Below are 15,987 nucleotides of genomic sequence, written 5' to 3' on the forward strand. Positions count from 1 at the left end.
GTTTGACGGGTGCAGACATACTTTTTCGAAGCCTTCTAGCTTTTTCTTCAGGGGTAGCGGCGCATCTGTGGCCGACCTCAGGTAGGAATATATATGTTTATCTGGGGTTGATTACAAATGTCTATGGGCGGCAGTAGCCACTTACTATCAGGTTTACCATAATATAAAAAAAAGAAAAAAGTCAGCGACGGCGGTAGTATTATTTATATGGAATTTACTGTATATTTCTATTTGTTCTAGTTACTATTTGTTCTAGTAAATAAGGAAAAATATTTTTTTGTACATCTATGTTCGAGCAATGTGAAATTGTTTGTTTAATAGTGTAATTAATAATATTATTATACATTGTACGTTATTAGAGTTATCGAAGAATTAAGTTTTTAGCAATGTGATTTATTGTGCTTTGTAAGTATAATTGTAAACATGATTTTTTTGGCCTTTGTTACTAACAATATAATTTATTATGTGAAATATATTTTTGAAAATAGAAATAAAATTTTATAGCGTACCAAATTGTTTTAAATGTATTGCCACGAAATACATTTTAATCCTAACTAATATCATAGGTTGTTTTTCTTAATTTGCTACCTTTTCAGGCCTTAATTACAAAACTGATTGTCATGAAATATTGTACATACGTTATGAAGGTTTTAGAAAAGAACGTAGAGTATTTTTTCATCCGAAAAATTACCATTCTCTAGAGATAGATAATAATTATAGTTAAAAAACTAAAAACCACGCTCACATCGTACAAGGAAAATTGTTAATCCCGTCAGGATTATCCTGATGAATGAGTCAAAACTATTAAAAACATCATTGTCACCGGTTCTTGATAAGTGTTCAAAATTTTAAATTAATTGGACTGTTCAAAGTGGATAAACATTGACTTCCAAGATTCCGTTACATACATATATACAGGTCACGCTAATAAAAGCGTGGAAAAAACTTCTGACCACGAGCGAGGCCGCGGGTAGAAAATGTAACACCTGTCCAAAATGATTTATATTTTGTATTCAATATTATATTTTATATAATTATAACATGTAGTGGTTTTCCCTGTTCATCGGGTTTTGAAAATTTGCGACCATTATCGTGCAGTGCTTAATTAAAGTCAGATGTTTGGTAAAACATGATATTTTAATATTCCTAATAAGCGAGCGTTAAATACCAAGTGCTACGGTTTTAACTCGATATGTTTTCCAAGTGTTTGTTTTTCGTGCTCTTGCAGTCCGTTTTTCGAAATGCTCGTAAGTATATGGCAAAACTAGATCCAACTAAATATATTTTTAATAGACTGTTGAAGGTGGTAGAACCCTTTGTGGTTTGACTCCGGACATCACCGCCACAACTATTACTGCCTTATTACATCAGTGTTAAGTGATGCTGTGTTCTGGTTTGAACGCCACATCTACTACTGCCTAACAACAGCAGTGTTAAGCGCTGCTGTGTTCTGATTTGAATGAATGGTACTATTCTGAGGCGCTCCAGCTTAGTCCTCAACGCAACGCACCTCAGGTAGCAATCATATGTTATCTTGGATTGATTACTGATATCCATCGACAATAGTAGCCACATTCTATCAGGTGAACTGCATGCTTGTTTCCTACTTATACAACTGTTTTTCTATTTACTTATTTTTAGAGAGTCTAAATTTTTGGCCAGAATATGAATATTTGGCAGAAACGAAAAGTTATTACAAAATTCATACAATGCCAAAAACGTGGAATGATGCTAAAACACACTGTGAAAGAGAAGGAGCTAAGCTTTTCTATCCAGAACATAACGATGAGGCCTCTACAGTAATATCTCTTTGGGAAGAAAAGCAACCATTTATTCATTGGGTTTTTATTGGTATGACTACAACGAATGATAACGTCTTTAAAAATGCTGATGGTAAGTTATTCAAATTTTTACTCGTTAAAAAATTATGAACTAAGCAGATAATTATCGAATGGAGTTGACTGACGATTACGGAATTAATTCATTCTGTTTTTGTACTTATGACACAATATATTTTTATAATGAAGATATGTTTCAAATAAAACCAAATCATTAGCTAAGAGCAATCTTCTGCGAAAGAGTTATAAAGCTGATATGGCAATTCGTATCAAAATCGTGATCATAGTATTTCGGCACCGGAGGTACAATAACCATGTATTTTTTGCCTAATAACAACAATATTAAGTGCTATTGTGTATGGTTTGAGTTTGTGGTATGTAATTGACCTGCAATTTTACAAAGCGTTCTAATTTAATACTCAGAGGTAGAAGCATTTGTGGCCGAACTCGAGTGGAAGTTTAATCCTATCTGTGTATGTAAATTTACATACCCAGATAACAGGTAGGATTAAACTTCCGCCTCACTCTACCAAGAGCACTTGGCCTTGACCGGCACTTGCCACTATATTGGGTATTAGCATAGCTATAGTGACGAATTTATTTTGAGATGTTGAAAATAATGTCCACAACTAATTATGATTTTTTAAATGTAGGGAAGCCGTTAAATAATCCCTATAACATTTGGAATGCTGGAGAGCCCAACAACATTGGAGGTCGAGAGGAGTGCTTGACCATGAATGATAATGGTGAACTCAATGATGAAAACTGTGACAAGACGTACCCTTTCATTTGCAAAGCTAGTGTTGTTAGTTGGAACGAGGGTTGTAGAGTATCGTATCCAGGTATGTTATGTTAGAAAATCTTCAAATTCAGATTTATTCGGCTATAATTGGCTTCAGGTAAAACCCCTGTTTTGTATGCAGTTGGTTTCGGATATACTCGTAAATGGCAACAATTACTTACAATCAGATGGACTGCATGCTTCAGCCTTATAAGAAAATTCTTTCATTTACATCATATATATACAGGGTGAATCTCCATAAAGTGCACATATTGAAACAGGTAAAATTAAACCGCATTTTGTCGACAAAAAAAAATAAAAAAAATAATGAAAAATTTTTTTTTTGGGTTTTACGACCTTTTGAAGTTTTTTTTTTGGAATTGTGCACCTGAAGTAAATAAATCGCTATAACTTTTAAACTAAGAGGGTTATCAGCTTCAAACAAAAATAACAATGGTTGCCAATGATAGGCCGTACTGATCCATGAAAAAAAAAACAAAAAAAAAAATCATCTTCCCACGAAAAAAATGTCAGATTAGTGCAAAAAAGCACTTTTTTTAGGTAAAATTTTCAGTAATTATCAATTTCCTCAAAATAATCTAGGCATTTTATTTTTTTATTATTATTTAATGCAATTCTACGTCGTATTAGCTTTCAAACACTAAAAAAAACACGCCTCTAACTCAAGTATAAAGTTTGCTAGGAACGTTTCAAAAAAGATACTCATGACGCGACGCACGTGCGCCCTAATAAAACTGGTATAGTCCGACTCATAATTAGATGTCCAAAATATAAACAAAGGAAACTATCAAAAATATGTTTCAATGGTAAATTCATGGTAGTTTCTTATTTTTGACGATATTAAAGTAATAAAACAGTAATAAAATAAATCTTTAATAATTAAAAAAAAAACACTAGTTTGTATTAAAAATGTAATTTATTACCAACACCCTTAAAAACTGCCTTTGTTTAAGAGCTCGTAGGAAACTTTATACTTAAGTTAGAGGCATGCTTTTTTTAGTGTTTGAAAGCTAATACGACGTAGAATTGCATTAAATAATAATAAAAAAATAAAATGCCTAGATTATTTTGAGGAAATTGATAATTACTGAAAATTTCACCTAAAAAAAGTGCTTTTTTGCACTAATCTGACATTTTTTTCCTGGGAAGATGATTTTTTTTTGTTTTTTTTTTCATGGATCAGTACGGCCTATCATTGGCAACCATTGTTATTTTTGTTTGAACCTGATAACCCTCTTAGTTTAAAAGTTATAGCGATTTATTTACTTCAGGTGCACAATTCCAAAAAAAAAACTTCAAAAGGTCGTAAAACCCAAAAAAAAATTTTTTTCATTATTTTTTTTATTTTTTTTGTCGACAAAATGCGGTTTATTTTACCTGTTTCAATATGTGCACTTTATGGAGATTCACCCTGTATATATATATATCATAGATCTTTTTCTTCTTAGAATATGAGTACAAAGATAATCTGGGAAAATGTTACAAATTGCACACGACGCGAAGGAATTGGACCGACGCATATACAATTTGCAAAACGGAACGTTCCAACTTAGCCATAATCAACTCTGAGGAAGAACGCGACTATTTCAAACACCTGGTTAAAGATAAAACAAATAAAGATAATGATCTATTCCATTTGGGTTTTTTCAAGAGAGACACTTGGATTACTGTCGCAGGTACGTTAAATTAATTAGTACTGAAATGTTAAAGTTAGAATTTTGCCTATTTTTGCCTTTTTAAAATAGTATTAAAGGCTGGTAAGTTCTGTTTTGAAGCTAAAAGATAATATTTGTATTAAGAATATTTAACAAAGTTCCATATAAAATCTTTCCGTTTGTTAACAAAGCTTCGACTATGCTTTTTTATATCTTAACAAACATATTATTATACATTACTTATTATATATATTATCACATAATTCGTCATTTAATATTGTATACAAAACGACTGTATAAAGCTATACTCGAAAGTGTGTCCTATGTGTTAGAAATCTGTTTAAATTATTTTATTATTAGATTTATTTGAATTAATTTATTTTTTGTTATTTTCATGATGTGTTATTAAATTCTTATTTATATCACTGGCGATTGTATGAGTTAACATAAAAAGAGACGTTTGAGTTGTAGGTATTTTGCGCGGGAATAATAAAATGGTGTAAATTGATTCAAGAAATAGTAGTATTCTATTATATGTGTAACTTCTCATTTTTAAAACAGGAGATCTATTACACAATCTATTATACGATAATTCTGACATGGGATGGGGCCCTTCGCAGCCTGATGGTGGTATCAACGAGAACTGTGGATCAATGGCCTTAAATGGAGAGCTGCACGACGTAGCATGTCACGAGAAAATGATGTTCATATGCGAGCACGACATAATTACAAAGAAATTTGATGTGGCGGAAAAGAATAACGATGGTATTTATCTATTTTTGATTTACTAATGTCCTAAATTACTACTGAGTAAAACCGAAAAGCTATCGCCGGAGTCTTATCTATCACAGGCATCAGCAGAGACTAGGTCATTTTTGCTATTCTATATTGTTTACATTTTTACCTGTTTTTTATTTCATTTGTTTCTTATATTACTATTATTATTAGTTATTAATGTTATATTCCTGTTTATTTTTTTTAAGTTAGAAATTAATTTTCACATGTTTCAGTAGCAAAGGAAGATACGGCAAAAAACCTATATACCTACCTACTTACTAGAAAATTAACTATTAAAATGGTTTGGCTACGTAAAATCGCTACTAACGTTTTTACGCCGTTAAAGAAGCCCTTATACTTGTTTTAATGTCAAAGTTTTTTTTACAAACAAAATATAATAAACGTCACACGGCGTTTCTGAAATCTGCCAAAATGTCGCGTAATTTATAAAAAATACTTTATTATGGTGTCTTGCAAAAATGTTATAAGATTAACGCATTGCTTATCTTTATACGCTAACATAAGTAGTAACTGTCTCATAAGTTACGCAAATTCTATAACCTTCATTTCTCTACCTTGATAAAAAATTACTGTACCCTTACCATGAGTTTTTAAGTTTTGACAAATATGACTGTTTTGGTATTTGTTTACGTATTTGCCCATACAATTTCCAATCTATTGTATTGATTGTATAAGAACTAGTGTCAGTAACGTAACAATGTCTAAATTGACAAAATGGCGCTCTATGTTTTGTCTTTATTTTTTGCGAACATGTTAGGGAGACAAAAAGTTTATCGTCACTTGAGCACTTACTTATACGTTTACTCATTGGTGCGCTTTCGACAACGCATTTTATTGAAGCAAACGGAACTGAATAATGGATTGAGTAAACGTAACGTAAAATTGTGGATGTTCTGAAAACTCTTGGTAAGGGTAGATATGAATAACTCACTAATAGAAGTAGGTATAACATAGAAAACAGCGTAATAAAGACACTGTATTTTTATTACGACCTTTATTTTTTGTTTAGATTCGAAGTTTCGAGACGATTATCGTCTTATAGACGCCAATTACTACAAATTTCACTCGGTGCTCATGACTTGGAATGAAGCTAAAGTTATATGTGAGAGGGAAAGTGCTGCCCTCTTTTATCCAGTAGACAAAGATGAGTTCTCAAATGTTATTCATTATTACTGGAATATAACGCATCCGTCCTTCAACTACATATTTATTGGCATAGCTAATTGGATTGTTAAAGATGTCTTGGACACAATTGATGGTAAGTCTACATTTGCTTTCTTATGTCTTTTTTATTATAGGATATAGGTAGCAAGCGAGCATGCAGTCCACCTGGACGTCTACAATTCTATACCCACTGACTATGACTACTAAATCTTTGAAACCAGGACACAGCAGCGCTGAACATTGCTGTTATAAGGCAGAAATAGGCGGTGGTGCCACCGGAGTTGCACAACAGAGCGTTTCACCTTCAAACATTTATACAGAAGCACACTCTTAAACTGAACCTTACTTTGTTGACGACGATGCGTATTTAGATATGATTTTTTATTAGTGTAGCAGACGGGAATGCAATCCGCCTGATGGTAAGTGGCTACTGCTGCCCATGTACCTCTGTAATCAACCCCAGATAGGATAAGATATTCAACCTGAGTTCGGCCAAAAAGGCGTCGCTACCCCTGAGAACTAAGCTGGAACGACTCGGAAAAGTATGTCTCCCTTACCATAACAATTATGATTTCTTGGTCCAGGTGTGCCATTGGCGAGGGTTTATCGAGAATGGGCTTACGGGGAGCCTAACATGGCTAGTGACGATGAAGGCTGCGTGATTTTGCAGAAAAATGGTATATTAAAAGATGATAACTGCAATTTGAAGTATCCATTTATTTGTAAAAGGTCTCAGGGCATTACGCAATGGAACATGGATTGTAATCTACCGTGTAAGTTTAACTACCCCTTTTTGATAAGATAAGGACAAAACTAATATTTAGCTTATAATTACTTGAAAAAACATTGTATACTTATGTACTCATGTGAGAAGTTGTACTTCTTTGGCGTATTTCATAAAAAATAGATTGCACACAAATGCCTAAGAAATGAAAGTATTGCAAGATAATATTACAAGATAATTGTTACAAATGTACTATGATGCATGTCGTGTGACAATGATATAATGTGTTATTCTTAAATCAGATGATAATTACGTCAAGAAATCCGATACCTGCTACAAATTCCACTTAACACCGAGGAATTGGCATGACGCAAAAGCGGTGTGTGAAGGGGAAGAATCTTCTTTGGCGGTCATTAACTCGATGGAGGAACGCAACTACTTGGTCAAGATCACGAGAGATGCTGCAAAGAATTATGTAAAGGGCGATTTCCTGCGTGGCGGAGTACATTTAGGGTTTTATAAAAGTAAAAGGGACGGTTGGATAACGGTCAATGGTTAGTCAACTATTTTTTTCTTTAACAAAAATAGTTTTTTCTTAAACATACAAGTAGTTAGCACTCACATTGAAAGTGACCGCTGCCGATCATTAACCGCAGTTCAAGAGCTCAGATCAGGACTTAACAGTCCTATTTGATCTCGGTCGCCGATTTCTTTTTTAGCAGCAGACGATCATGAAGTCCATCCGATGATAAGTGGATACTGCCATCCATGGACATCTGTTATCACCACCAGATAGGATTATATTCCTACCTGAGGTTGGCCACAGATGCGCCGCTACCCCTGAGGATAAAGCTGGAACGCCTCCGAAAAGTATGTACCTATGTAGTATATTTTAATGTTAATAACAAAATATGTGCAGCCTATCAGTGTTACCAATACATGTATGATACCAAGAATAAAGAAGCGAAGCAATCTAGAATTGATAGTTTCTTTAAGCCAAAAGTTAAATTTATTATTTCTCACTACATATTTTGATTATTAAAGTTTTATCATTATTATTAAAATTAATAACACACAAATACCAAAAATAACTATCAATTTCATAAATACATTACATTACATTACGAGAACGTACTTTTGATAATAAAGTATGTATAATGTATATCCTTTGATATATATGAAGTTTTAGCAGTGATAGCCTAGTGGTTAAGAAACTCGACCTCTCGATCCTCCACCTCTGATTTTTCAAAGTTATGTGCGTTTTAGAAATTAATTATCACTTGCTAAACGGTGAAGGAAAACATCATGAGGAAACCTGCATACCTGAGAGATTTATAAAAAAATGTCAAAGGTATGTGAAGTCTACCAATACGCACTTGGCCAGCGCGGTGGACTATGGCCTAATCCTTCTCATTATGAGAGGAGACCTGTGCCCAGCAGTGGGACAGTAATGGGTTGATGATGATACATGAAGTTTTATTTTTTCAATTTTTAGTCCGTGTGGACCCCTAACCTTTGAGTTTTACATTTAAACATATGAAAAAATATGTCGTTTCGATTTACTTCGCGTATTTCGAGAACCTAACATGATATCCCAGTATCCCTAGTTGAAATCCCTCAATAACGTTTAATAATATTTTTTCTCCAGGAGGTACTCTCCACGACAGCGGTTACAAGGAATGGGCATACAACCAGCCGGACGGGGAGGGCTCAGAGAACTGTGGCTCTATGCTGTATAACGGACAACTGAACGACATCGGATGCCATCAAAAGATGTTCTTTATATGCGAGCACAAGGTCCCCAAAGCATAATTTGACAACCGACGTATTTTAAGCATTCCAATATTTATTCATGCGAAAAAATATAACATTTCATGAAAAAGATAAAAATGTTTTAGTTACTTAAGATAAAAATAAATAATACTCATATTTAAAATTGATTGTGTGTCAAATATTACAATAATCATAGGAAAACGTAAGCATTTAATTTAAAATGGGAAATAAACAAATGTTATACAGGAAATAATAATTATATTATTTATTATTAATATCTATTTAATTTTAGAAACTGCAAAAGTCTGTTTGATACAAACAAGGAAAATAATATGTTTCATAAATATTATTATTACATTTAGTCAACCATAGTGACCAAGAGGATGTGGTTTAAGCAAGGTTTAATAACAGCACCTACGTCAATTTTGTTGACGAGACAGAAACTTTAAAATGAATGCGGGAGATACCTTAATCCTCTTATGACGTTACATACGGCCGTGGCGACTCCTCCGAGCGGGTTCAGCGCGCTCCCTAGTTCGCTCGGCGTCTTCCTTTGCGGACTTTACTATGTCGCAGAAGGTGATCATGCCCTGCCGGGATTCGCTGCGCTGAATAATCGAGCATGTAATTAACCTACCATAACTTAATCTGACACGCTCGAGCATGTCCAGTGATCATTTTTTTACTAATCTGTCGGGCTCCCCTGTGTAAACCTCCCGATATAGAAAGCTCATTTATGGTTTAGGATGCTCTACAGGGCCTCATCTCTCTTTAAAAACAGACCTACTCAACAGATTATTACAACTCAGGTCTATGACCTACTGTAGGTTATTAACAGTGCTTGCACTGCTGTATGAAAAGGCTTTTCATAAGTCAGTTATTTTATTCTCAGGGTAAATAACGATGAACTTGTGAGGCGCTATTTAATTTTCTAATACTTATAAACCAATAGCTGTAATACTTATAAGCATCAGATCGAAGCTTGCTTATAAGTAGTGAGAATTCTGAAATAAAATATTTACTTAATAAAAACTGGGCAAGCGTGAGTCGCGAGGGAGCCTGAGCTAAAGATCTCAAACTGAATGAAATAAAAGATACTCGTATTTTTAATTGAAAGATTCACAAAAACATATTCTGTGATAGTACAGTACGAAAAACATAACAAAACTCAGGCAATTGTGAGTTGGGATTGCGCTTAAGTTCCCGATGAAAATGAACAAAGTAAATCATACATAATTGTATTGTGTTAAAGTACGAGATTCTCACTGTGCGAGCTCCACTCGCATACGGAGTGTTCTACTCACACTTGGCAGGTTTTCAATTTCATCTTTGATCGGTTTATTAAAACCGTAATGGCTAAAATCAATGATAGTCCTGTACTAAATTAGGCTCCTTGTATTACGAATGTGGTTTTTAATATCAGAAACTCACCTCGAATAATTCAAATTAAATGCATATACAGGGTGAATTTTTTAAATAGGCCTTCAGGAACAAATACAAAACTAACTAATGTAATTAATACAAAAATGTGAAAAGGAGTTACAAGGCCGATTTTGATAAAAACTAAAACTGCATTATAAGTTTTTTTAAATACCCTTTTCCCTAGCCGGAAATCGATCGAGTTCATTTAGAAAAAGAAATACACTCTCTATATTATTCCACTATCTGATAGTGTTGCTCATAAGGAACAAACTAAAGGAAAAAGCCTCAAATTTAAGAAAATACATATTGTTCGATATTAATTGGCAGTTAAGTTTCCGCCATTCATTAATTTATACATTTGGCGTATTAACAAATATTTGTGGCCAAATTGTTTAAATAATTCGAAAGCCGACGTTTTGTTCTCAAAGAATTTATATTTTAATGTTCAATTTAGTTAATCCTATACAGAGAATTTTACCCTAAAAAAAATATACTTTTGCTACTTCCCTGCGTTAATGGGGTTATAAGAATATTAGGAAAAATAAAATAAAAAATCTCTGAAATTCAGTTTTCAGGATATAGTATGTGTCTTTTAGTGCACTCTGCCAGGTTCACAAGAAAAAAAAATGTGTCTTTAAATGCACACCGCCAAGTACTCATTAAATTAAGAAATAATTAAAAAACATAAAAAATATCATACGTTTTGAAAAAACTAAATATAAAAGTCTCGGAAGTTATGACATATCAAGTTTTGAAATATTTTAGTTGAGTTGACAGATTAGAAGACCTCCTCCCAAAAAACCCAGTTTCCCAAATAAAGCAACTCGAAACTTTTTGAGCGGCAATAATTTTTGTTTACCATTGTTACGTTGTTTACCATTGTAGAAACTAAAAACACAAGAGTTTCACATATAAATCATAAACTTTTTTTGAAAATTCATCTCCTTAGGATGCTAAGTAAACCTATAAGCCATGTAAATAATGGTGCATTCTATAACAATTTAAAATGTTTGAGATGGCCAAGCAGGTGATAAATTCTCTCGAAAAGACTACACATATTTAGAAGACACGGCAAGTTTTTACAAACTACACACGACTCCGAAGTCTTGAGAAAATGCCAGAATTAAATGTGAGATGGAAGGAGCCATCCTCTTTTACCCAGAAGATGAAGATGAGGCTTCATTGGTTAGAGCTTATTGGAACCAGACTCAACAATATAATGTTATTTGATAAGAAATATCGTTTTATTTAATAGTAAATCACTGAGCGTTTCAACAGCGTGATTTATAAGAATGCGATCCTTTAAAAACGGCTGCCTTCTATTTTTGAGTGTCATTGAGGAGCAACGTATATGGGATCGGACTAAGATACGACTTCCAAAGTATTTGTTAAAAATGTCCTGAAATGGCTCGAGAAAAGTCCACCGCGTTAGTTTCCTACTCAGTACAATAAAAAATCGCTCTGAAACAGCGCTCTGGGAAATGCTTTTGATTCAGTTCGTAAAAGATTGGCAACATCTTCAGTATCTTCTATTATTAATAATTATTTATCCTTTTTTATTTACCAAAGATCAAAAATTGGCAATGTATAGTATAAAGAAATCTTTAAGATTTGATAGATTCATTATTAATAATGAGCGTATTATGACAAGATAAGGCGGTTAAAATACCCGCTTCAAGAGATCAGGGGTTAAGTTGTGATAACTTCCAACCTCAATACTCTTGGTACTTTCATGACAAGTAGTACTATACTTATAAATTAAACTAGATATATACGTTCTTGTTTGTCGTGGCATCAATCATCTGTGTCGTGGAATCACTGGTCTGATTCCTTTTTTTTATAATATAGGAGTAGCAGACGAGCATGCACTCTACCTGATGGTAAGTGGCTACTGCAGCCAGACATCTGTAAATGTGAATTATCTATCATTATACATGTACTTATCACTGTGTAATTATGTGGTATCGGTTATGCATATACAATAATCGTGGTAAATTTAATTAGATTAGAAACTCGATTATTCGGACTTCAGTTATAAGGTTTTGCGATTATCCTTATTACCAAACGCGATCAAGTTATTTTTTTAGTTATGTTTTAATCTACACTTGTAGACAGATACTCAAAGATTTCCCCCACAATAAAATACAACGCTTCAATAGAAAATATGAAATAATTGGTAGAGAACTACGTGTACCTTTATCGGATGAATTCACATGTACGTATTACACTATGTCCTGTTTTCCTGCTCAAGAAGAAGTTCACAGATTGCGACCGCAAGAATTTGCTAAGCAGTGTTATTTATACGACGGTCGGATGTAGTCGCACACGCGCACATACAAACCTACTTACATATAACATTCTCAGTTACAAGTCCATCATCAGACACGAGAAGACTAAAAAAATATTAACTAAATATGTTTTCTAAACTTACGGTGTTTCTGTGCTTCATACTGTCCGTGTTTCGTGTTGCTCGTAAGTACCTAAAATTTTAATTTACAATACATTATAAATACTTATCGTATCACTGTTAAATATGAGCTACATTGTATGTGTATGAATTACTTGAATTTTTAATGATAAAATTTTCAAATACGCGTGTAAACCTAAAGATGATATAACTGATAAATAAATAATAATAACACCTCTTTGGATAATGCAAAATCTATATGCATCCATCAAATCAGAATACATGAACTTAAAAATGAAGGGAAATCTATTTGGCAAAATTTTAACTGACTGTAGAGAATAAATCATTAGATATACTTAATTACTTTAAAAACAAAGGAGTGTCATAATTATATAACTCATTTTTTTTTTGAAAATTCACCTCCTTAGGATGTTAAGTAAACCTATAAGCCATGTTAAATAATTATGCATTCTATAACAATTTAATTTTAGATGGCCAAGCAAGTGATAAATTCTTTCGAAAGGACTACACATATTTAGAAGACACGGCAAGTTTTTACAAACTACATACGATGCGGAAGTCTTGGGAAAATGCCAGAATTAAATGTGAGAGGGAAGGAGCCACCCTCTTTTACCCAGAAGACGAAGATGAGGCTTTATCGGTTATAGCTTATTGGAACCAGACTCAACCATTTATTCAATGGATATACATTGGTGTAGCTGATTGGAACGTAAGAGAAGTCTTCGAAACTATTGATGGTGAGTTACTTGATATCGAAACAACTTCATTGCGTAACCTATTTGTATCATCACGTCATTAGACAACTATTTATCGATATGAATAGATACTTATAAGTTTACCTGCTTGATAAATAACAAGGATATTTGTAAGAAAAGCAAGAATTCATTGCAATAACAATGATGAATAATAAGAACTTTTTTGGAAAATTAAACTTTATTTTTATAACATGAACACTTTCTTATAATATTTCATGCATGAAAAAAATAGATAAGATTGTTTTACCAAAACTACAATTTAACAAGCTTAGATGAGTAATGTTGATAGAAGGCTGAAGTAATCAGAACTCGATGTTTTTAGGCAGACCAATATCGGATGTTTATAACAACTGGAATTATGGAGAGCCCAATAATCTTGCTGGGAAAGAAGGCTGCGTGGTCCTCGCCAGAAAAGGTACTCTAAATGACGACGATTGCAGTGTGGGACAAGCATTTATCTGTAAGAAGCAGTTGTCCACTCTCCAATGGAATATGGAGTGTAACATCCCTGATACAGGTAAGACTGCGGTAAAACCTATATGACCTACGATTGATATGTTAAAAAGTATAATAGAATATATCATAACCATCAAACATGTATTATGCTGCTACTGAGCGCAAAATAAATTTGCGATGATTTAAATTTACGGAAACTGTTAAACTTGTTCTTATTATGCCCATTAACCAAAACGTTAATATTTTCATATCAGGTTACAAGTATAACCAGGATTTAGCCAGATGCTATAAATTCCACTTAACTCCAAAGAACTGGACCGATGCCTACACTATTTGTTACGCTGAACAGTCGTATTTGGCTGTGATTAACTCAGATGCCGAAGCTGCCTACTTAGTCAATATGACCGCTGAAGCGCCTAAGGACAACGTTCAGGGAGATTACTTGAGAGGAGCCGTGCATTTAGGATTTCATAACAGGGATGGCTGGATTACAGTTAAAGGTTTGTAAAATTTTTATAATGACCGCTCATAAAATTTGTAAAATGTACTGGGACATATCTATGAAGCCAAAATGACCGTACCTACAATAAATGCTTTATTGGTGGTTATTATTTGCCTTAAGAAAGTACGTAGTAAAAAAAATAATTCTGCTGTATTACGGAATAATTGCATTTTGTTGATAATTTTCTTGTAAAACTGAGGACGTCAAAATCTTCTACTATAGAAGTCCAGTTGCTTTTGAAGAAGTAATTTTTTTATGAATTCAATAATCGCCCGGACATTTATGACATGAATGATGAATAAACTACTGTTTTTAAGTACGACAATTAGGGAGACCAGATGCTTTAATAAAAAAAAATCAAAATCAAAAAAATCTAAAATTTTATTTACTTCTCTACAATGTTTTTCCTTATATAAAGCATTACAAATGTTTACAAAATGATTATTCCCACAGGAGTACCAGTACACGATAGTGGTTACAACGGCTGGGGGTATGCCCAGCCTGATGGTGGCGGCAATGAGAATTGTGGCTCCATGTTCTACACCGGAGAACTGAACGATATCGGGTGCTTTCATAAAATGTTCTTCATATGCGAACACGAGATACAAATCCGAACTGAAGACATCACTTTAAGATTTGGAGTTTAATGGGATCATTATTAATCGTTAGTTCAAGTACATAAATACATGAACCTTGAACAATTTGTGTTCTTCTCCCAAAATGACACGTGGTCTTTTACTGAGCTCATGGTTACTTAACAGTTTGTTATGTTTACGTTAAGTTAACGCTATGTTAGTTTGTTGACTTGTTAACAGAATTCCTAAATCTGCACGAACAAAGCATACTGACAGCAAAAAATAAGAAGGCAGAAGTAGCAAAAGTCAAAGAACTGATTAGTAGGTTCATGGCAATAAAAAATCAATAAACGTATACACAAATCAGAACACTTGTTGATTACAAAGATTGAATGAATTAAGTGTCAAGGTTCCAAAGTTTGGTAGATGCCTGGTTAGACAAATTCAGAACTACTTCAGCAGTTCTCCTGCACCAATAGAACTAATCAACCATCATAATAATTCAACTACATTGAACACAAATGTATATTTCAATGTCACGTTTTCAATTTCTTAATAAGTTAGCTATATTTTTGCTAGTCACATGGCGATAAAACACAAGTACGAGTATATATAAATAAGATATTTTAGGTCATAAATAGAAATAAGATACGTTGTAAGAATAATGTGATACCAAATAAATATAATATAATGTTATTTGATAAGCAAATATCGTTTTATTTGATACTAAAACATTGCGCGATTTATAAGAATGCAATCTTTTAAAAACGACTGTCTTCTATTTAGGACGCTTTTATTACCTTCACCTGTATGTATGTATGTTTGTGGGTTTGTGTGTAACTGTTCCCAGTTTCTGTGTAAAATTTTAAGTGGCTATCTATTACGGTTCCAGAGATAGAGCACTGTGACAGACGGACAGACAGCGGAGTAGTAATAGTGGTTCCGTTTTTACCCTTTGGGCACGGAACCCTAAAATTTACAAGGCATAGGCAGATTCACGAAGATTCTTCTGAGATAAATGTCTCCCTTACAATACCTTTTCAATTGAGAAACATAGCAGCGCTTCTCAATAATCCTGCTAAAGTTTAGATTACG

The 15,987-nt window shown here is 33.4% G+C and overlaps 1 protein-coding gene across 1 annotated transcript; it reads left to right on the forward strand.

The window, feature by feature from the left end:
- The first annotated feature begins 840 nt into the window (after positions 1–840).
- Positions 841–15,601, forward strand: LOC140753060 (macrophage mannose receptor 1-like). Its single transcript, XM_073087431.1, has 14 exons — positions 841–1,247; positions 1,642–1,893; positions 2,492–2,680; positions 4,089–4,316; positions 4,857–5,060; positions 6,103–6,351; positions 6,842–7,030; positions 7,284–7,535; positions 8,630–8,778; positions 10,007–10,067; positions 13,075–13,341; positions 13,682–13,876; positions 14,070–14,315; positions 14,771–15,601. The coding sequence occupies exons 1-14, from the start codon at positions 1,193–1,195 to the stop codon at positions 14,962–14,964; spliced, it is 2,730 nt and encodes a 909-aa protein (XP_072943532.1). The 5' UTR covers positions 841–1,192; the 3' UTR covers positions 14,965–15,601.
- The last annotated feature ends 386 nt before the right edge of the window (positions 15,602–15,987 follow it).

This window comes from Epargyreus clarus, unplaced genomic scaffold (genome assembly GCF_041222505.1).
Source record: "Epargyreus clarus isolate Ecla_fem2 unplaced genomic scaffold, WU_Ecla_fem_2.2 ptg000026l, whole genome shotgun sequence".
NCBI lineage: Eukaryota > Metazoa > Arthropoda > Insecta > Lepidoptera > Hesperiidae > Epargyreus > Epargyreus clarus.